Raw genomic sequence first — 22,203 nt, 5'->3', positions numbered from 1 at the left:
CACTTCAGCTACATTTCCTAATGTTTTGTTTAGTCACATTCTTTCCATGATAAACATTATAAATATGCTTACCATGCATCATTCATTTCAACAAGACCTTGCTTTGTCATTGTAAGCTCATTTACTCGTGTGGCTGCCAGCCAGAGTGTTGCACTTCTGTTGTCTGATGACAGTGAAGCTATTTTCTGCTAAATTGTTTGCACAAATGTATTTTCTGTGAAGGAAAACTATAGCCGCACGTCTCTGATCACTATATTGGAGGGGAAAAAAACAACAAAAAACACTATTGACTTTCAATATAAAATGTGACCCCTGTCAATACACAGCTGGACTCACCTGCTCCCTTTACGAACGAGCTCCCGACTGGCTCAACTCAATGTAAAATAATGTGACAGGTGAAATTAATAACGCAATCTGCTTTATCTCCTAATGTATTGCACAAGTTGGCGGCAGGCATTTCCTTAAAACATAAATAGTTTCAACGGTATTGAAAAACTATCCTGTTGCTACTTCCAAATACCCCGGTATATGATATATATATATATATATATGCTACATACAGTATACAGCCAAAAGCCTAGTCTACACCTGTTGTTTATGAAGCACGTGACAAATAACATTTGACTTGATACTTTGGGGGGGGTAAACTGTGTTTACTTGCACTTACCTTCAGCTACACCACTGGTGTATGCATGTGTATGTGTGTTTGCACTACTACAGCCTCTTTTGACAACTCTCTGGCCTTTACCGCCTCGTATCTCGCGACACACTTCTGCTGTGGATAGGCTAGCCCTAGCCAGTGTCGTTGCCCACTCCGATGATCATCCTGAACCATTGTGATTTAGACTGAGGTCTTATCAAACCAGCTTTTTAAATGAGAACTGTGTCAAGTGTGAAAGGGCTGCATCAAACATTGAGATGAACGGGATGAATTATATAAGTGTGTCTCTCTCTCACACGCTCTCTCTCTCTCTGATGTGCAGCTGCAGGCACACAAGGCCTGTACCAGCGGGCATGGCGGGGCATGCCAATGCAATGCTGCCAAGGTTAAGTCTGGAGATGCCCTCAGAGTGATGGCACTGGCGCCATATTCTTCATCTGTACTGTACACTAGCAAACAGCAAAACACACATCCACTCCAAAGTAAACAAAAAATGTACTAAATCCTCAAAGATAGCCCATCAACAATGATTAGGGCAGCACCGTAGTTTTTAAAGATTCCTCCTACTCATATGGATAAAACTCTATGGATTTACTATGCCATGTTTGTACGCAAACATCCTTCAGTTACATTTTAGTCATTGAGCAGACACTTATTTGGAGCGACTAACAGGAGCCATTAGGGTTAAGAAGTGCCTTGCACAAGGGCACCGGCAGATTTTTCCACCTTTGAGATTCGAACCAGCGACCTTTCAAATTACTGGCCCAATGTGCTTAACCACTAGACTTGGCTTAAATTGTATATTAACTAGGGCTAATAAACTGCATTAGCCCAACACCACACACAGTGACAGGGTGGGCACGTCTGTGAGAGCCGACAGAGGCTCAAACATTCCCATGTGCATGCTCTCCACAGAGAGGTTATCTGCTCATTGATAGGGCCTAATCCATTGTGACTGGCAGTTATTCAGCCCTCTGTTCTCAAGCGCATATTCAAACACTAGAGGAAGTGGGTCATAAATATACACAAGGGGACCAAAGGGCTATTTGCATTAGAGAGTTGAAGTGGACTTTGAGAGCCAGGGGAGGGTTAAGAGGGGGGCTCGGTGAACAAGGGACCGAGAGAAAGAGTGAGGAGTGGGTCGCTGAAGTCAGGCTTTGTCACGTTAAACTAAAACTCCCCACCTCTCTCTCTTTGTCTTCCTCTCCCTCTGTGAGGAAGACAGTAAGTCAATCACAGGGGGCAGGATTAGTACCATTTGATCTCCTCAACTGCTAGTTTCAGCCTGACACTGACACTGGAGATGAGAGAGTGAGGTCGAGAGTGCAGTGTGCGCGTGTGTTGGATCATGTTCGTGTGTGACTGACATGTGCTTAGCATTGCGACCGGGTCATCTCGCTTCCATTGCCGACATTAGATCGCAGATAACCACAATTGCTTAAACACTTGTCAACGTGATTTAAACCCTAATAACTCCAATTGTCATTTATGTATGTTTTTATCTCTATATCATGTGCCTCATAGCTAGATAATAGTTCACATTCCTGTACTGTACAGTGTAAACCCCATGTACAGGACACGTTTTTCTTTACAAGAATGGCGCCGGGGGAGATGGCTGCCGTTTTACAGGCTCCTAACCAATTGTGCTATTTTGTGTTTTTTTTCATATTGTTTGTAACATATTTTGTATATAATGTTGATGCTACTGTCTCTTATGACCGAAAAGAGCTACTGGATATCAGAACAGAGATTACTCACCTCGAACTGGACTACGTTTTTTTTCCTTTAATGATTCTGACATGAAGGATATAACGCTGCTCCCATACAAGGCCCAAATCCCCGTCATTCGCATGAAGAGAAGAAGGAAATACAGGGGGCTGAGATCAGGGTGTCTTCTGAGATTTAGTCGGCGAGTGGGTAAACCGCCTCTACCATTTGTTCTATTAGCCAATGTGGAATCACTGGAGAATAAACTGGATGAAGTCTGTTCGAGACTATCCTACCAACGGCACATTAAAAACTGGAAGATCCTATGTTCCACCGAGTCTTGGCTGAACGATGACACGGATAATATAGAGTCGGCTGTGTTTTCCATGCATCTGCAGGACAGAACAGCTACGTCTGGTAAGACAAGGGTTTGGGGAGTGTGTCTATTTGTCAACAGTTGGTGCACGATTTCTAACATTAAGGTAGACTCGAGGTATTCCTCGCCTGAGGTAAAGTACTTCATGATAAGCTATAGACCACACTATCAAGAGAGTTTATCTATATATTTCGTAGCAGGCTATTTACCAGCATAAACCGACGCTGGCACTAAGACCGCACTCAACAAGCTGTATAAGGGCATAAGCAAACAAGAAAATGCTCATCCAACTCTAAACCACCTTTACTCCACACACAGAGACATGTACAAAGCTCTCCCTCACCCTCCATTTAGAAAATCTGGCCATAATTCTATCCTCCTGATTCCTGCTTACAAGCAAAACCTAAAGCAGGAAGTACCAGTGTCTCGCTCAATACGGAAGTGGTCAGATGACGCGGATGCTACATGACTTTTTTGCAAGCACAGACTGGAATATGTTCTGAGATTCATCCAATGGCATTGAGGAGTATACCACCTCAGTCATCGGCTTCATCAATAAGTGCATCGACGACGTCGTCCCCACAGAGACCGTACGTACATATCCCAACCAGAAGCCATAGTTTACAGGCAAAATCCGCACCGAGTTAAAGGCTAGAGCTGCCGCTTTCAAGGAGCAGGACATTAATCCGGAAGTTTATAAGAAATCCTGTTATGCCCTCAGACGAACTATCAAACAGGAAAAACATCAATACAGGACTAAGATTGAATCCTACTACACCGGCTCTGACGCTCGTCGGATGTGGCAGGGCCCAGTGATACAAGCCTACCAGACGGGCTAAATGCCTGTTATGCAAGCAACACTAAAGCATGCATGAGAGCACTAGCTGTTCCGGGACGAATGTGTGATCCCGCTCTCCGTAGCATATGTGAGCAAGACCTTTAAACAGATCAACATTACAAATCATTAAAATCCAGACAGAAAATATCCACACAAGAAGCAATCCAATATCACACACAGTCAAAACTCTCCGTCGTCTAGTTCGCCACTCCGCGACCCCCACCGTCAACAAACATCAGACGCCTCAACACAACGGCATCATTTATGGCATCACGTTCACAAGGATTCAATCTCTCCCTGACCGAGTATGTAAAACCTACATGTGTCAAGTAGACCACCATAGTCCCTGTGCCCAAGAAAGCAAAGGTAACCTGCCTAAATGACTACCACCCCGTAGCACTCACGTCGGTAGCCATGAAGTGCTTTGAAAGGCTGGTCATGGCTCACAACACCATCATCCCGGAAACCCTAGACCCACTCCAATTCGCATAACGCTATAAACACATCCACAGATGACGCAATCTCAATCACACTCCACACTGCCCTTTCCCACCTGGACAAAATGAACACCTATGTGAGAATGCTATTCATTGACTACAGCTCAGCGTTCAACACCATAGTGCCCACAAAGCTCATCACTAAGCTAAGGACCCTAAGCTAAACACCTCCCTCTGCAACTGGATCCTGGACTTCCTGACAGGCCGTACCCAGGTGGTAAGGGTAGACAACACATCTGCCACACTGATCCTCAACACGGGAGCCCCTCAGGGGTGCGTGCTTAGTCCCCTCCTGTACTTCCTGTTCACCCATGACTGTGTGGCCAGGCACGACTCCAACACCATCATTAAGTTTCCTGATGACAACAATGAGACGGCATATAGGGAGGAGGTCAGAGACCTGGCAGTGTGGTGCCAGGACAACAAGCTCTCTCAACGTGAGCAAGACAAAGGAGATGATCGTGGAATACAGGAAAAGGAGGGCCGAACACGCCCCCATTCACATCGACGGGGCTGTAGTGGAGCGGGTCGAGAGTTTCAAGTTCTTTGGTGTCCACATCACCAAACGACCATGGTCCAAACACACCAAGAAAGAGGGAACGACAATGCCTTTCCCCCTCAGGAAACTGAAAGGATTTGGCATGGGTCCCCAGAACCTTAAAAAGTTCTACAGCTTCACCATCGAGAGCATCCTGACCAGTTGCATCAAATCAAATGTATTTATATAGCCCTTCGTACATCAGCTGATATCTCAAAGTGCTGTACAGAAGCCCAGCCTAAAACCCCAAACAGCAAGCAATGCAGGTGGAGATGCACGGTGGCTAGGAAAAACTCCCTAGAAAGGCCAAAACCTAGGAAGAAACCTAGAGAGGAACCAGGCTATGTGGGGTGGCCAGTCCTCTTCTGGCTGTGCCGGGTGGAGATTATAACAGAACATGGCCAAGATGTTCAAATGTTCATAAATGACCAGCATCACTGCTTGGAATGTCAACTGCTCTGCATCTGACCGTAAGGCACCACTGTGGGTAGTGCGTACGGCCCAGTACATCACTGGGGCCAAGCTTCCTGCCATCCAGGACCTCTATACTAGGCGGTGTCACAGGAAGGCCCAAAAAAATGGTCAAAGACTCCAGTCACCAAAGTCATAGACTGTTCAATTTGCTACCGCACAGCAAGCGGTACCGGAGCGCCAAGTCCAGGTCCAAAAGGCTCCTTAACAGCTTCTACCCCCAAACCATAAGACTGCTGAACAATTAATCAAATGGCCACCCGGACTATGTGCATCAACCCCCCCCGTTTTTACACTGCTGCTACTCACTGTTTATCGATGCATAGTCACTTTATCCCTAACTACATGTACAAATGACCTCGACTAACCTGTACCCCCGCACATTGACCCGGTACCCCCTTTATATAGACAGCCTCATTATTGTAACTGTTTTTTTTGTAAATATTTTCTTAAATCTATTTTCTTAAAACTGCATTTTAAGGGCTAATAAGTAAGCATTTCACAGTGGGGTCTACACCGGTTGTAATCGGAGCATGTGACAAATAAAATGTGATTTGATCGACATCAAATACAAGGTCAGGCTAAAAAATGCCATAATTACTGTGGTATATCCTAAGACTATCCACGTGACGTAAGGGGTGGATGGTAGGGTGAGATAGGGCAGAGACAGTGACCGTGACCGTGCTATTATTACCAAAGAGAGAGCACAGACCTAGCAACAGAGCTCCATTTGTAGTTGAACACCAGCCGCCTAGCTCTAGGCTGTGTCATTATGGAGGAACACATGACAGCAAAGTACCGAAGCCCCGGACCTCAGATCAGCCTCCTCCTCATTCCCACTAATGATGACTGATGACACACATTTGATTCAGCTGTCTGCCGAGCCGAGTCAGGGGTCTCCTTACCGGTGGATTTGGGCAGAGCGAGGGGAGGACAGGGCTGAGGAGCACTCATTTGTCTTTAGCACTGGAAGCTAATGCGGAAAAACAGATAGGGTGCGATTTGAGACGATGTAGTGCACTCCTTTTGACCAGAGCCCTATGGGTCGGCGGAGCCGGGGCATATCCAGAGACTTAGGAAAGGTGGCTGACGAGAGCAGTCAGAGCGGTGCCGGCAGAGCGATCGCAAAGGGATGTTTCCAGACTTTAATGAAGGACATGTTTAGCTTCCTCTGTCAGTGTGCGTTTAGATTTCCCTAGTTGCGTGTGTGCGTGCGCGACAAAGCGCATGTGTGTGAGTGTGTTCAATGGACTAAGTGTGTAAAGAGTTAACTGGCTGGTAACCTGACCCTGCGGTCGGTCAGGTGAGAGGCGTTAATACCCCCCCCCCGGGTGCTGTTAACCTGCTCGCACGCCTGACCTCAAACTCAACGTTTGAACCCAGGGCCGCCTGACCGTGTGTGTACTAAGGGCCCCTGTGTGTGTAACAGCGACACCCGAGCAACCCGGCCCTTCCCAGTTAACTGTCCATTAAGCTAAGTGGCCCATCCATAATGCAAGCCTCCCCAATGTGTTATTCAGAGCGGGAGCTTTCCATAAATAGTGCCGTTAAAAGGGAAATAACGCACATTCTAGAATGCCCTTCAAGCCAATCAGAAAGGAGTATTCAAAAATGCCATGGTATAATGTAGTGTCTATGCTAAACTACATGATAGAACAGGCAACCATTCATACACTACAAAGCCTGCATCTAATGAGGATATTGGGGGAATGAGGACAATATGAACGCAAGTCTGCTATGAGTAAGTAAATAAGAGCCCTGCAGAGGGGGTTGAGAGATGGGAGCTGTTAAGGGCGTGAGAGAGGGAATCAAGGCGCCTCCGCCGCCTCTCTCTCAGCCAGGCCTCCGCTGGGTTTGTTGGCTGCTTCAAAATGAAACTGACTGACTACAGCTAGGCTCCAAGTAGGCCAGGTCAGGGGAAGAAGCAGGTTGATCAGGCTTCGGGCCAGAGAAAGGTGATTTAGTCACCTTCAAAATTATTGGCACTCTATATAAAGATGAGGGGGATTAATACACCGTATAAAATAATAACAAATACTGAGCAACAACCATTTTTTTTTGTAAAAGTCTATTTTATAATAATACAAGTTGTTGAGAGAAAGATTTTGTTAAACAAATAATACTTTATCAACATGATAGGTGTCAAAATGATAGGTATTGGCACCCGTTTTCAATACTCGGTGCACCCTCCCTTTGCGAGGACAACGGCACTGAGCCTTTTTACTAGAATGTTTTATGAGATTGGAGAACATATTGGGAGGGATCTGAGACCATTCCTCCATACAGAATCTTTCCAGATCCTTCAGTCTGCTCTGATGGACTGCCCTCTTCAATTCAAACCACAGGTTTTCAATAGTCTGGAGACTGAGATGGCCATTGTACAATTTAGATTTTGTCGTCAAATAACCACTTCTTTGTGGATTTTGTTGTGTGCTTGGGATCATTGTCTTGCTGGAAGATCAACTTGCGGACAAGATTCAGCCTCCAAGCAGAGGTAAACCAGGTTTTTGGATAAAATTTCCTGGTACTTGGTAGAGATCATGCTGTCGTTGACCTTAACAAGGGCCCCAAGACCCTTGTTAAAGTGAGGGATTAAGATGGTTATACCAAGCATAATTTAGCTACTCAGTACTCAGGCCCCTGGACTTTTCCCACATTTTGTTATGTTACAGCCTGATTCTAAAACAAAAATACCTTGTTTACATAAGTATTCAGACTTGAAATTGAGCTCAGGTGCATCCTGTTTCCATTGATCATATTTAAGATGTTTATACAAGGCACCTCAAGAAACCTAAAGGACTCAGACTATGAGATGCAAGATTTTTTGGTCTGATGAAACCTTTATTTAACCAGGCAAGTCAGTTAAGAAAAAAAATCTTATTTACAATGACGGCCTACCGGGGACCGTGGGTTAAAACTTCTTAGGGATAGGCGTTCCGTCAACAGGACAGTTGTAAATCATGCAGCACCTTGTGTCACAATCGCAGATTTCAGATTTTCAGAGAAACAAATGTAAGCTTTCAGCCGATGTAAGACATGTTTGTTAATATAACTGCACTGTCCAATTTACAGTCGCTATCACTGCGAAAAAAATGCCATGCTATTGTTTGAGGAGAGCTCCTAAAAACAAAACACCTTTTCACCGTGATAGGTTTGATAAATTCACGCCTGAAGGTGAAATGTGTACGTACATTCTGAAATCTTGCTCTGATTTATCATCCAAAGGGTCCCGGAGATAACATGAAGTGTCATTTTGTTAGATAAACTCATTTTTCATATCCTAAAAAAAGGTCCATATAGCATGCACGATCAGTTTCGTATTTCCATTCAATTGCAAAGAAAGGAATCTGTGAAAATCTAACCCTAAACGGTGTTTCAACCAGTCAAATCACATTTGTATTTATTCCTCAGAGATCCTAAAACGTAACCAGACTTCACTATATCATTAGAGGTGTAGTATATCCTATAGGACACCAAATTTGGTCAGAGAGCCACGCCGATGACGCAGGCGGTCTTCACTTGATCGACTGTAACTTTGTCAAATAAGCACCAATCAATCGGGGTCAAACAAAGCTAGCTAGATAGCCAATGGGCTTGGCTTTACGGGAGTATCCGGAAACTCCGTATCTGTCGCAAAACGTAGCTGCTAACCTTGTGCGACAGCAAGCCTTTTCCTTTTGGACAAAAATTATTAGAATATGGAGAGTTATGAAGTTATAAAAACGGAGTGTTTTGCAACTGCTGAACTTATAATATGGCTAATAATACTGGAAAAGCTAAATCAAAGTCCAAGTATACAAATTTGATGATATTCTTGCAGAAAAAAGGAATGTGAATGTCTCCTTCACGATTTGCCCAAATATACCTGGGTGACTTCACACTAAATATCATGTAGTTTGCTACTTCAACTTATCCGTCTGTAACTTTGCACATACACTGCTGCCAACCAGAGTGATGGATGGATAGATGTGGGACCTTTCTGTTGCATTTCAAAGATGGTGGTAGAAAAACAAACAAAAATAACAGTTGTTTTTCTCTTTGTATTTTCTTCTAGCAGATCTATTGTGTTTTTTCTCCTACATTCAATTCACATTTTCACAAACTTCTAAGTGTTTCCTTTCAAATGGTACCAATAATATGCATATCCTTGCTTCAGGGCCTGAGCTACAGGCAATTAGATTTGGGTATGTCATTTTAGACGAAAATTGGAAAAGGGGGGATATCACTAAGAAGTTTTAACTGCCTTGTTCAGGGGCAGAACGACGGATTTCTACCATGTCAGCTTGGGGATTCGATCCAGCACCTTTCGTTTACTGGCCCAACGCTCTAACCACTAGGCTACATGCTGCCCCAAGTCACATCTGGAGGAAACCTGGCACCATCCCTACAGTGCATCATGCTGTGGGGATGTTTTTCAGCGGCAGGGTCTGGGAGACTAGTCAGTACAGAGGGAAAGATGAATGGAGCAAAGTACAGAAAGATCCTTGATGAAAAACTTCTCCAGAGTGCTCAGGACCTCAGACTGGGGCGAAGGCTCACCTTCCAATAGGACAACGACCCTAAGCATACAGCCAAGACAATGCAGGAGTGGTTTCGGGGACAAATATCTGAATGTTCTTGAGTGGCCCAGCCAGAGCCTGGACTTGAACCCAATCAAACATCTCTGGAGAGACCTGAAAATAGCTATGCAACGACACTAGAGGATCTGCAGAGAATTTAATAAATTTTAGAATAAGGCTATAATGCAAGGGGGCGGAATACTTTCCGAATGCGCTCTATTCATTGTTTAAACTGGTGTTTGTGAGAGAGTCACCTTTCCACAGAGGGGTCATATTAGTATATAGCCCAAACTGTTTGGATGCTACAGACAGAAGTTAGCAGATCGGCTGTACCGACTTCAGGCGCATCCTGTGACGATTGTGGGGGTCGTAGAGCAAAACGGAGAACACCATCGTGTTCGTGAGAATCATCTTAGAGGATTCATAATAGTTTTTAGGCCAAAATGCTCCGACTCCACAGATGTTTCTGGATGTCTCATGATCTGACAAACACTGCTTTAGCTCTTCCACCTTTCATCGCAAATGCGGAAGGGCGACATCAGCGGATGCTGTTGATTGAGACGCAACCCATGCAAAAAACTGATATATACACACACACACAGTGGGGCAAAAAAAGTATTTAGTCAGCCACCAATTGTGCAAGTTCTCCCACTTAAAAATATGAGGCCTGCCCAGCAACAACCCCAAAACATCACTGCTCTAGAGGAGATCTGCATGGAGGAATGGGCCAAAATACATATAAAAAATATATATATACATATAAAAATATATATACACATATATACACATATATAAAAATATATATACACACAAAAATACATATAAAAAAATATATATATACACACACACACACATACATACATACATACGTATATATACACACACACACACACACACACACACACATATATATATTCCTTACCTCAGTCTACCTCTGCACGTTTCAGCCATAGATATAAGGTGAGGAGAGTAGCGGAGGACAGCTAATGGGGGCTTTAAAGCTGGTCTTATCCTAACCTCTCTTCTGTGGCCCAGAGAGCTTCAGTCTCCTTCTGCAGGCACCTGATTGGTCACCTATGCACCAACTACAGCACATCTGCCCCAGAAAGTTTGTGGGCGCTAATCCTTGCATTACACCCAATCCATAATTCACACAGGGGGGATTACTACTGACCCACTCTGCGCACGAGAGAGAATCTGGGCAACCGTGCAGTCGGCACCTGCTGGGTCATTACGACTGTGTGAGGCTTTGGCTCCATACGTCACAGGAGACAACGTGAGGTGAACACTGCTAAATAGGACAAAGATATCGGCCATTCTGTACCACACTACATTTTCCAACCAGCCTGTTTCACATCTAACTGGATCCAGGCCAAGTCCCCCATCAGTTGAAACTGAGAGCATTCAAATAATATGAGTCATCCTAGCAAAGCCTCAGCTCTCACTCACTCACTCACTTCCTGCCTCACCCTCTCCCGCTTTTCATCTCTCAACCCACACAAAAATGACATCAAACCCCCGCGACTGCTCCAGAGGGAAGAGTGTTTTGAAAACGCCAGCGCCCTTTTTCTTAGAGTGAAACCTTGTCACTCAGGGTGCTGACAGCACAGACCTAGAAATCCGGCGCTGTTGTGCAACAACCGTGGCTGTGCAAAGGTTTCACACGTACGGTACGAGGGCACAGCAGCCTGTGTGCCAGTGGCCCGTGGAGGCAGCAGGGAGTCAGAGACACAGCGGGACTCCACTATACTACAATAAAGAGAGGAACTAGTTTACGCTGTGCGGTGGCTCGGTCGCTGCAGTTCAAACAAGTGTCCGTTTCCTTCTCCGTTCAGTCACATCCTTGGGTGGAGAGAAAGGAGAAAAGTAAACTCCTGAAGTAATAAGATTGTTTCCGTAACTACTGAGAGGATCAGTATGGTATGCTGTACAGTAGAGCGCTCTATCAGTTCTGGTCTTAAGTGTGTGCGCAAGCATTGCTCACTGTGTGTGAGCAGCAAAGGCAATATTTGTGGATGGATCTACTTTACAGTAAAGGCCAGACATCCTCCTTTCAGCACATTGTGTGACTATCATTGGGCAACACTTGGGTGATATGGGGACATTGGGAGATGGTGTTGTTGTAGAGTGAGATGTTTGTTTGAGATAAACTGACACACAAATGCCTTTTCTGACCCAATTTTTTTTTTTTTAAAGCCTACGACCAAAATGCTTTCCTCAGGTAACTTAGAAATCCCCCCTGAAATAACACAACCAGACTCCCTGCCGAGCAGACGGCACAAATGCACATTTCCATTTTCTCACAGGTCCTAGACAACAGCCAGTCGTTTAAATAAGATGGCTTAAATGAGGAACAGACCGTCATCGCGACTTCGATGTCTGTCTGAAACATCAAAACATTGGTAGCTGTAGGCTCAAATCACCATGCGGTTTCTCTGCACGTAGCCTGAAATGTCTTCAGAGGGGAAAATAGCCGTAGTTGCCTGTATTCATATCAAATAGGCAGTAAGTGGACTATGAAGCAGTGAGCTTTAGTCTACCGCTAACCTGACGTGATATCTGCACAATTACTATCATGGGAAACACTAACTCTGTCCTTAGTAAGACAGTAGGCCCTATTCTCTGATTTGCCTAAGGTGCAACGGTTAGAGACAAAACACTATCTAATGATGGGCATAGATCCTATTTTACACACTAACGCCATTCATAGTAAACAGGATAGGGATAATGAGCGTCTGTCTCACCTCTCGTCAACCACACGTGTTCCGAGCTGTCGAGCTAGAGGGCATCTCTCACTTCGCACAATGAGAGCCACACTAATATCCTCCGTCTAAGTCGAGCCTCTCCTTCCCTCGCATGCTTCTTAAGAGGGGGAGGCGGGGAGGTAAGGGAGTCTCTTATTCTCCATCTTTTAAAAGGTGTTGATCATACTTTATTTCCACCTCCACATCTCTGCATGCTGGTTAAAGGAGTTCCCAGGTGGGCCTTTAACCCTCAAATGTCAGACGAAGTGGGTGAAAAGAGACATTAATATCAAATGATACAAATGATACAGCGAGTAAGTCAGTCGCTGGCCAGAGAAAGGCTGACTTGATCCAGACATGCAGGGTTCCTCTCCAGCTGGGGCCGGATTGTGCGGAGCAGGATGGAGAGGAGAGGATAGAGTGAAGACAACCTGGGGGGATCCTAAAATCATTTCTGGGTAACAATTACGTACTTTACAGTGATTGTTTTCAATTAAAAATGGTCAACAAGAAACAAATAGATTCTTAGCAAAGGGCAAATTTCTCAAGGAATAATACTGTAGGGCTGTCTGGGAGTGGTCTGAGTGGGAGGGGGAAACAGGAAATTAGCAGTTATTGGTTTGGAACTCTTTGTTATTGGTCTATTAACTAATTTACCTCACGGTGATGTCAAAATTGAAGGCTAAAATTCCATCCCACCAAAACAGGTTGACATTACAAACAGCTCCTTCACTAAAAGAGCATAAATTTCACAATATCACAGTATTATTCAAACCTAAGTGTGGAAATGTATATAAAACACAGGAAAATCACATTTATGACTGCACTGGGCCTTTAAGTTACTCCACCAGAAGCAGCACATAAATCAAGGGACAGGATCGGCTCATCTTCCTCAGACGAGCTACCCAGCCCAGGAACCCTTAAACACACAGACACAACGCTATTGTGACGGCAGAGCAAATAAGGACCCGGCTTCTGTAACCGCAATGAGATCATCTGGGCCACAGACTCAATGTCTCGTTTCTTTTTGTGTTCAGGCATGGGTAGGCCCGCTATGTTATTAAAACTATGTCCTGGTGCAGAAAACGAGACGGATACACTTTCATGACAAGAAATAAAGCAGATTGTGGTTATATGATATGACCTCCAATTTCTCTAAAAATGGATGTAATAGCAGTATACTAACTCCATAATGTAAAAGTATTATAAGCTCCTCGAGGGGCCATTTTGGTGAGAGATTAAAACTCACTTTGGTGGTGGTGGCAGCAGGCAGCCGCAGTATGCAATTTTCTCTCACAGAAGCAGGGAAGATGCCAGTATTTTTAGCGTGCTAACCTCCGGCCCATTTTCTGGGCCCTTTGCTGCGTTTGGTACGGATGTCCCACTCTCTAAATAGGAGGGGATTCCATTGTGTGGAGACAGACAACCTGAGAAGTACACAGTTGGCTGGCCCTCCGTGTGATGATGTTGCAAAATGCTGACTCTCCAGAGGAGGACCAGAGGGCAAGGGGATGGGCAGATGGCCATCTTGCTTTCGGTCAGTGGGAAAGAGTTTGTGGGGGGGTTTTAACCCTGTGAGAATTATGCACAAGTTTCTGATGAAATAATTTGACTTTCCCTGTAATAACCCATTATACGAGAGCAAATGAACAAAAGAATAGTGTAAAATAAGAAACAAATGAGGACAGCCGACCTTAAAAGATTAATAATACCAGGCTCTAGCTTACCACCTAGGCAGCATGCTAAAGAATGCAACCCCCCAAAAAATGGGAATGAGAATGCATGGTAGAGGAAGTCTGGGTTGATAAATGTCCTTGGTTCGATACCTCAATGAATTTATGCATGTTCTAGTATGAGTGGGTGTGGATGAGACACGAAGATGGTGGAGAAGAGTTATTTCGAGAGAGAACATTGAGAAGAGCTCTTGCTATGTAGCCAGCCAAGCAGCGCACAAACCATCTGAAGAGATAAGTAAAGAAGTGATTACAAAAGGCTGGCTCAATTTCTGACAGTCTGACGCTTGACTGCCTCCATATACACCGAATTGATTTAAATGAAGAGGCAATGAATATTTTAGAGTGGAACCCCCTTAGCCTAAGCCATTTCAATCTCCTGTTCTCTGTGTGTGTGTGTGTGTGTGTGTGTGTGTGTGTGTGGGACAAGAGAGAGAATGTAATTATTGATAGTGAGATTACGGCCTGTTGTCACTATGTCTGCAATTGCTTGTCTACTTTAAGCTCCGATGAATCAATGACACTGGCTGAATCCTTTCTGTCCGCATTGCTTTGTTCATGAAAGTGGGCTTTACAGAGTAAACCCACCCTTGTTTGGAGATTTAGCATCAAACCCAGCTCACGTACAGTACTCTGACCAATGCCCCAGACTAAATCTCTCTGCAAACAAGCCGACGGCCGGTGGATCCAAGTGTGAGTGCAAACCGTCTCCGCACAAATATGCTGAATTTCCCTCATGCTCGACGTCTAAAGATTTTTGCAACGTGCCGCCCACAGCAAATGGAACTGTTGAAGTCAGCGCTGTTGTTTGTGTGTACGTGAAGCAGATGCGGTGCCAAGTGCAAATACTCAAGGTGACGAACCACACCCATTTGGCACATATTTCAAAAACATTAAAGCGTGAGCGCGCCGCGTGACCAGCTTGCCACTGGTAACCTTGGGCTGGCGAACGCCCAGTTCAGAGAGGCGTCTGTATTTGGTAAATGATGCACTGCATTAAAGCGATGACTGCTTTGAAGGTTGACGGCAGGGTGCCATTTGGGGAGGCGAGTGATGGCAGGTTGTGAAATGCTGCCCCACGGCCTTTCCCAGGCACGGCGTTGAACTCCTTTCACCCTGCGCCATTACAAACATACCTTGATGACAAAGCAGGTCGTTCTGTGGGACAGGGCGCTCTATGCTTTCAGCCATCCGACTGGGCCACTAAATCACTGTGTCTGCAGGGCTGACAGGAGCAGGCAGACGCACGTGAGACTGTGTCTGCTGCTCACCCTGTTAAAACAGGGGACCTTGCCCAATGCAAGCCTGTCCATCCATCTAGCCTGTCCCATCAGGTTCACATCAACACAGCCTCAAGGGAAAAATACCCGGTCCATAAAAGCACTAAAAGGTCATCAAGGTGTTTGGACATGAAAGAGAAAGCAGAAAAGGCACTGACAAAAAGGGTAAATGCTGTGGTTCAAAACGGGACGGTAGAACAAGTCCTGCAGTGTTCTATTGAAAGAACACCTAAAAACTTAAGCGCATGACCAGTGATTATCTGTCAACTTATCTATACAGTGGGGTTAGGGTTAGATTATAAGAGTGCATGGCCATTAAGGCCAGATTGTTCTTCAAGATGTTTCAACGTTCATAGATGACCAGCAGGGTCAAATAATAAATCACAGTGGTGTAGCTATTGCGTGCTAGGAATATGGGACCGAATACTACACTTTTGACTACTTTGTTTATAAGGATCTTTAGGGGTGTCAAATTTTGATCCCTACCTTTGAGAGAAAAAAAAAGAAGATTACTTGTAAACAAAATCTTTCTCTGAGCAATTGTATTCGTGTTAAAGCATACAATACACCTCAGTATTTTGAATTATTTATTTTAAACAGTCCTTATTGCACATCTTTATATTTTTATCAGGGGTGTCAATTTCAGACCTCACTATAGATCATGCTTGAACAAGCCTGGTAGGATGATAATTTTTCCCAGTTGTTATGCTCAGCATCTCTACATCGCATTGTCACAAAACTCCAGCTTTTTGGCCGTGCCAATTTGGGGTTTAGTGGAACAGCCGGTTTTTTTAATGCTAAGTTGTTTATGGACGGTTTCAAGTCCCTGGTGCACACTGCCAGATGCAATTTGTACGTCTGGGGTGAAAAACAATATCTGTAGTGCATTCCCAAAGCCAACAACACTGCATCCAAACACAGCCGCAGTTTCCACGTACTGTAAAACAACAACACCAACAACTACCGGGCGGTCTAACTACGCTGTCTGGTACTTCCAAGACTTCAACCCTTGGAGAAACCGCACGGGTTTACACTTCACCTGCAAACTGGAACTCTTCCCCTCAAAGTCTTGCACCCCTCACTCGCCCTGCCAAAATCGCTCCCGCTTTTGTAAAACAAAAATACCATCTGTTTTGTGTGTGCGGGGGGGTTCACTCTATTGAAAGGACTTCCGCACTTAAATACCACATGATTCAGATTAGGCGAGCAGTTAACAAACCCCCTCCAATACAGGCGATTAGAGCCAATAGGCCACTACTTGGCAGCTCTGCCTTGAGAAAAAGTAAAAGCTTGGCTCCTTGGGCTGCTGTCGGCACACACCCTACAGGCCATACGACAGCCTGAGAAAAAGCAATAGGCCTGAGAGAGGGAGTCCAAGCCACTGTGACTGGAGCCCACCTTGTGCCCCCCACCAACCCACCTCCCCGTGCAGTGTGTGTGACAGTCATGTGAAAAAAGACATGCACATTCCTTCATGCATGAGCCTGTAATTGCTGTAAGGATTCTGACAGGAGCAGCCCTCTGAAAGGAATGGAACCAAGTGCATTCGATAGACTTCGCTGATACTGGGCATTGTTCTTCAGCACAATAACAAATCAGATTCCTACTGGTGTTGCTGTTCCTTATGATGACGTGGCTGGATAGAGATAACAGTTGGCTTGGGGCAGAAATGAAATATTCTGTAAATATATAATACTGTAAGTAGTAGTAGCTGATAATGTTGAGTCTTAGACCACAGCGAATGTTAATCTGCCATTTAGGGACCACCCGTTGGTGGACGTCTGACTTCCGACATGCAAATTACAACCGCCACTCTGTTCAGAGATGCTAAGTACTCTCTCCCAGCAAACGCTAAAGGGGGGGCTGAACCCTTAGAGGCAGTTTGAGACAAGTTTTACTCCGGTGGAGATGTCACTGAATGTACTCAGAGTTGAGAGAATATCTGAAGGGTCACCTGATGAATAGCCTAATTGCTGTAGATACACGCGGAAGAGGCCTGCCAAGAAAAAGCCATTATATTGCTATGAGACCGGCCCTCTAAAATGAAGCACACTGCTAAGGTAAAAGTGTATCATCTATTTCCTAACCCATGTGCAGTGGATTACACGGCATAGGATTCCCTGCATATGAAGTTACATTTCAAAAGAGTGGGATAAAAACAGGTAAATAAAAAGAGAGGCGCACCAGACGTTGTTTGACTATCCCAGCCCTCTTTGGTTTAGCACAACAATGTGAACCAGAGCTTGGGTTCAGAGGTCTTTTCCTGGTCCCACCCTCTGCTAGCCTCCTGCATATTAGCTCATATGGTTTAAATCAATGTCGCCACTAGAGCCGTTCGCTGGGCCAATAAGATAATAGCGTACGGGCTGGAGACCGCAGCTCAGCGAGGGCTGGTGCTGTCTGTGTTGTGTTCAGAGGAGCTGTATTGCTTTAACCCTAGTCGAGATATGACCTCCTAATCAAAACCAGCAGCATGGGAGCAGTTTCTGTCTGTGATTGGTGTTGTTGTCGATGTGTTTCTCAATGTCCAGTCCTTATCTCTGTCCAAACCTCATGACTTAAGTAAACACAGAATCAGGTCAAGCATATTAACTTACAAACTCTGGGGCCTAGGCACATGTTTCAATACCCTGATGAGAAACACACACTTTTTCATCGACTTCTCTTATACATTTATATAGCCCAGATTTAGTGAGGAATTGATCCCGTCTCAGGATATGAGAGCGCCTGGCTGTTATGGTCACTCAGCTGTAATCAACAAGCAGACCACTTCTACTATAAAGTCCCAGTGTGCTTTGTGACTGAGTGGCACAGCAGGTTACCCCTGTGGAGGTACAGAATGAAATGACCCTTCAAATGATACTTTGTTGCCACAATAAAATCATCTCAATTGCTACAGATGCACTATATAGCCGATTCTGCAAGTGCAGAATTTCCCTCCATGTGTAAACTACTGTGTTTCAAGAGGAAATAATAACTTCTATCTGATAACATTTTTTAATTGGACTTGGACTCAAATCACGATATATGCTAGATCAGGTGTACTCAAATCTTACCTCACGGAGGTCCGGAGCTTGCTGGTTTTCTGTTATACCTGATAATTCATTGCACACACCTGGTGTCCCAGGTCTAAATCGGTCCCTGATTAGAGGGGAACAACGACAAAAATGCAGTGGAACTGGCTTCGAAGTCCAGAGTTTAGTTTGAGGGTGCTAGACGTTAAGCAGTATACCACTATCCTCATGCCCCCCCCCATTTAACATATGAGCCTACTCCATAGACATGAGGGTCAGAACAGCAACTGACAGGAAAACAACTAAAGTTTTTCAAATGTCATTGCAAAAGTACAAACTTCACAACAGCAACATTGTAGGTATTTCTTTTTTTATCGGTGCATTGAGATATTTATACAGTATCAATAACTATATAATGATTACAGATCTGCATCATTTTGCTACATAACTATCGGTAAATCCGATGATAATATAGGTCTACGCTTTCAAATTAATCTTTATTATTATTATTGTGCCCTCAATGGAAAAGCATTTAATCATTTTGAACACGTGTATGTATATAAAAGCCTACGTATCTACAGCAATGGATTTAGAATAGATTATTGCAGCAGCGAAAGTTAATGACAGCAGGGAAGTTTGATCTGATTACATTTGGTATGCCTGGATAAAACCTCGTGGATATTAATCAAAAAAGCAATAGCTTGGATAACATTGCCTGCATCATAGGCTATTACGCGACTGACAGACATCCTTGTCGACGATTTCAAATCATACTTAAACGTGGGTTATAGAAGACCGGAATAACAAAAATGCGTAAACTATAATGCAGTGTTAAGAGGTAAATAGTGATGAGAACGAATTTAAGAGGCATAATTCTACACTTGATAAAACAAATATAATATACAGCGATAGAAAAACATTGGCGTAGTTCGCGCGAAGAGCTTCGCGTTAAACTTCGCCGATTAGTGAAATTAAGTTAACGAGGCAGTGAAAATGCCACCTACAGTGATTTGAGCCGTTCCAGTGTTGGTTTCTGATGGACGAGCTGTAGGGATGGGGCACTCCAGACACAAGTCCTTTCTCCGGGATCAAACATCCTCTGCTCTGGTTGTAGTAATCCATCATTAAAAACGGGTTCGGGCTGGGATTCAGTCCCACGACGTCCACACTCTCATACATCATATGTAGAGAGAAAGCGTGAGGATTATTGTCAGATGAGAGAAATAATGACTGCTGCGCTCAATGACTTGGGCACAAGAAAATAGGAGCAGCAGCCTTGTGGTTTTCAGTTTGCTACCAGCAGAGGTAGTAGAAAGGCTGCAAACTGGTCAAAACGGCAATGGATTAAGAAAGGGAATAAATCCGTTCATAGACACACTTGAGGTATCGGATCCACTAGTTGGTCGAGTCAATCCGATGCAAACCTATAATAAATGTATGGAATATTCACCTACACTCAATTTGAACACATCGTTCAAAAGAATGGTCAACATGATGTCAAACTTGGTCTGTAATTCGCCAAATTATTTGTTTTATCGAAAAAGCTTAATAACTTCAGCCAGACATCAGTTCAATGGCCTTCCTCAAATAATAAACAAGATCCAAACCAATATAGGCTACCCAACAAATTACAAGAATACCTGAAATCACGCAAAGGGGTCCCAGTCCATTTCAATAACACTGCAACCACACCAGAAGAGACAAAAGAGAGCAGTTGCAGATAAATCCGAATGGAATTCCGTATTTAGTTCCAACTCGTCCTCTGGGGTAAGGAAGATTGTCTGCCCAAGGCAAAAGCTCAAACGGGACAATCAGCCTGCTGTCTGTCTGCCTATCTACTTATGTTGTCCACCGCGCAACACCACCAATGCACCTCGACTTGATTTGTTTTAGATATCTTGCTCTTCTTGTTTTTAAAATCTCCCGATTCGCAAAACACAATCTGTTCTTCTTGTTTTTATTTAGAAAGGACCCGAATTCGTTCCCACACAAATTGTGTGGCTATCATGTTCTGCAGAATGTGACAAGGAATAGCAGCTGGGCTTTGGCTCCACCTTCAATCGCTTCTTTTTTTCTCGCTCCCTTTTCAGTGGTGGCTCCTCCCACATTTAACCCTTCACAGGCACCACTCAAACCGAGCGGGACGTGGGTCATGGAAGCAAGCACACAAGCCCGCTGGCGCCTTGCCTCACTCTAATGTAAAAGTGGGTGGGACTTTAAAAAGTAACGTTTTGAACGACACAATTAAGTTACGTAAACTCCTCTCTCTTGGAATGTCTTTTCAGTGAGTATATGAACATAATTGAGTTTTCTATGAGCCTGTAGGCTACCTCTTTTCCTAGAAATTATGTCTACCGTCACTCGTCATTTGGGCTCCTCCTTCGAACTAATTTGACCCCTTTCTCCGTGCTCTCATCCTTCACTACCCTACGATTTTTCTCCCTCGTTCCCTGTCTCGCTAATTTGCCTAATACTATGCAGCTGAACTTTTCTTGAACCCACGGAAGAAAGCAGCCTCACCCCCCAAATAATCCACACACTGACTCGGATTCGCCTCTGCGTTTCTTATCTGACACAATTCAATGTTTCCCACCTTGTACACTTGCTATTACACAATCAACTTTCCTCAAGTGCTGCTCTCACTGAACCAACGAAAATAGACTCAGAGCAGAAACCAGAAGTCAACCAGGCGCTTTGTGCATAACCATGAAATGCCACTTTTTCCCACCACAATAAAATCCACCCAGAAGTAGCTGGGCACTAATTCAAATGAGTAGATTCAACTATTTCAGCTACACCAGTTGCCGACAGGTGTATAAAATCGAACACACTTCCATACAATTTCCAAAGACAAACATTGGCAGTAGAATGGTTCATACGGAAGAGCTGACTGTCTTTCAACGTGTGACCATCATAGGATGCCACCTTTCCAACAAGTCAGTTCATTGTATTTTTTTTGCCCTGCTAGAGTTGCTGTAAGTGCTGTTATTGTGAAGTGGAAACATCTAGGAGCAACAACAGCTCAGCCGCAAAGTGGTAGGCCACACAAGCATACAGAAGGGGACCGCAGAGTGTTGAAGCGCGTAAAAATCGTCTGTCCTCGGTTGCAACACTCACTACCAAGTTCCAAACTGCCTCTGGAAGCAATGTCAGCACATGAAAGCTTCATAAAATGGGTTTCCATGGCCTTGCAGCTGCACACAATCCTAAGATCGCCATGCGCAATGCCAAGCGTCGGCTGGAGTGGTGTAAAGCTCGCCACCATTGGACTCTGGAGCAGTAGAAACGCATCCTCTGGAGTGATGAATCATGCTTCAGCATCTGGGAGTCCGACGGACGTATCTGGGTTTGGTGGATACCAGGAGAACACCTGCCCGAATGCATAGTGCCAACTGTAAAGTTTGGTGGATAAGGAATAATGGTCTGGGGCTGTTTTTCATGGTTTGGGCTAGGCCCCTTAGTTCCAGTGAAGGGTAATCTTAACTTAATCTTAATACAATGACATTCTAGATGATTCTGTCCTTCCAACTTTGTGGCAACAGTGTGGGGAAGGCCCTTTGCCTCCATGCACAAAGCGAGGTACAGAAATTATTGTCGAAATCGGTGTGGTAGAACTTGACTGGTCTGCACAGAGTCCAGACCTCAACCCCATCAAACACTTTGGGGATGAATTGGAATGCCGACTGCGAGCCAGGCCTAATCGCTCAACATCAGTGCGCGACCTCACTGATGCTCTTGTGGCTGAATGGAAGCAAGTCCCCGCAGCAATGTTCCAACATCTAGTG

At 44.5% G+C, this 22,203-nt stretch overlaps 1 protein-coding gene across 10 annotated transcripts in view; it reads right to left on the bottom strand.

The window, feature by feature from the left end:
* raraa (retinoic acid receptor, alpha a) overlaps positions 1-22,203 on the bottom strand; it is a 228,466-nt gene that overhangs the window by 35,933 nt on the left and 170,330 nt on the right. The window contains exons 1-2 of one of the 10 annotated variants that reach the window (XM_035748762.2): positions 20,059-20,446; positions 19,423-19,588 (exon numbers count right to left, since the gene is read on the bottom strand). The exons of 6 other annotated variants lie outside the window; for them this stretch is intronic. In XM_035748762.2, the coding sequence (XP_035604655.1) occupies positions 19,423-19,543 (121 nt within the window). In that variant the 5' untranslated portion in view covers positions 19,544-19,588; positions 20,059-20,446. Of the gene's footprint in view, positions 1-19,422; positions 20,448-22,203 lie in introns of those variants that run through there. 3 more of the 10 variants (XM_035748732.2, XM_035748794.2, XM_035748770.2) reach the window with 3 other exon arrangements.

This window comes from Oncorhynchus keta, chromosome 3 (genome assembly GCF_023373465.1).
Source record: "Oncorhynchus keta strain PuntledgeMale-10-30-2019 chromosome 3, Oket_V2, whole genome shotgun sequence".
Classification (NCBI taxonomy): domain Eukaryota; kingdom Metazoa; phylum Chordata; class Actinopteri; order Salmoniformes; family Salmonidae; genus Oncorhynchus; species Oncorhynchus keta.
Note: the sequence above shows the minus strand (reverse complement) of the source record. Positions and strands in the feature narration are given on the sequence as shown.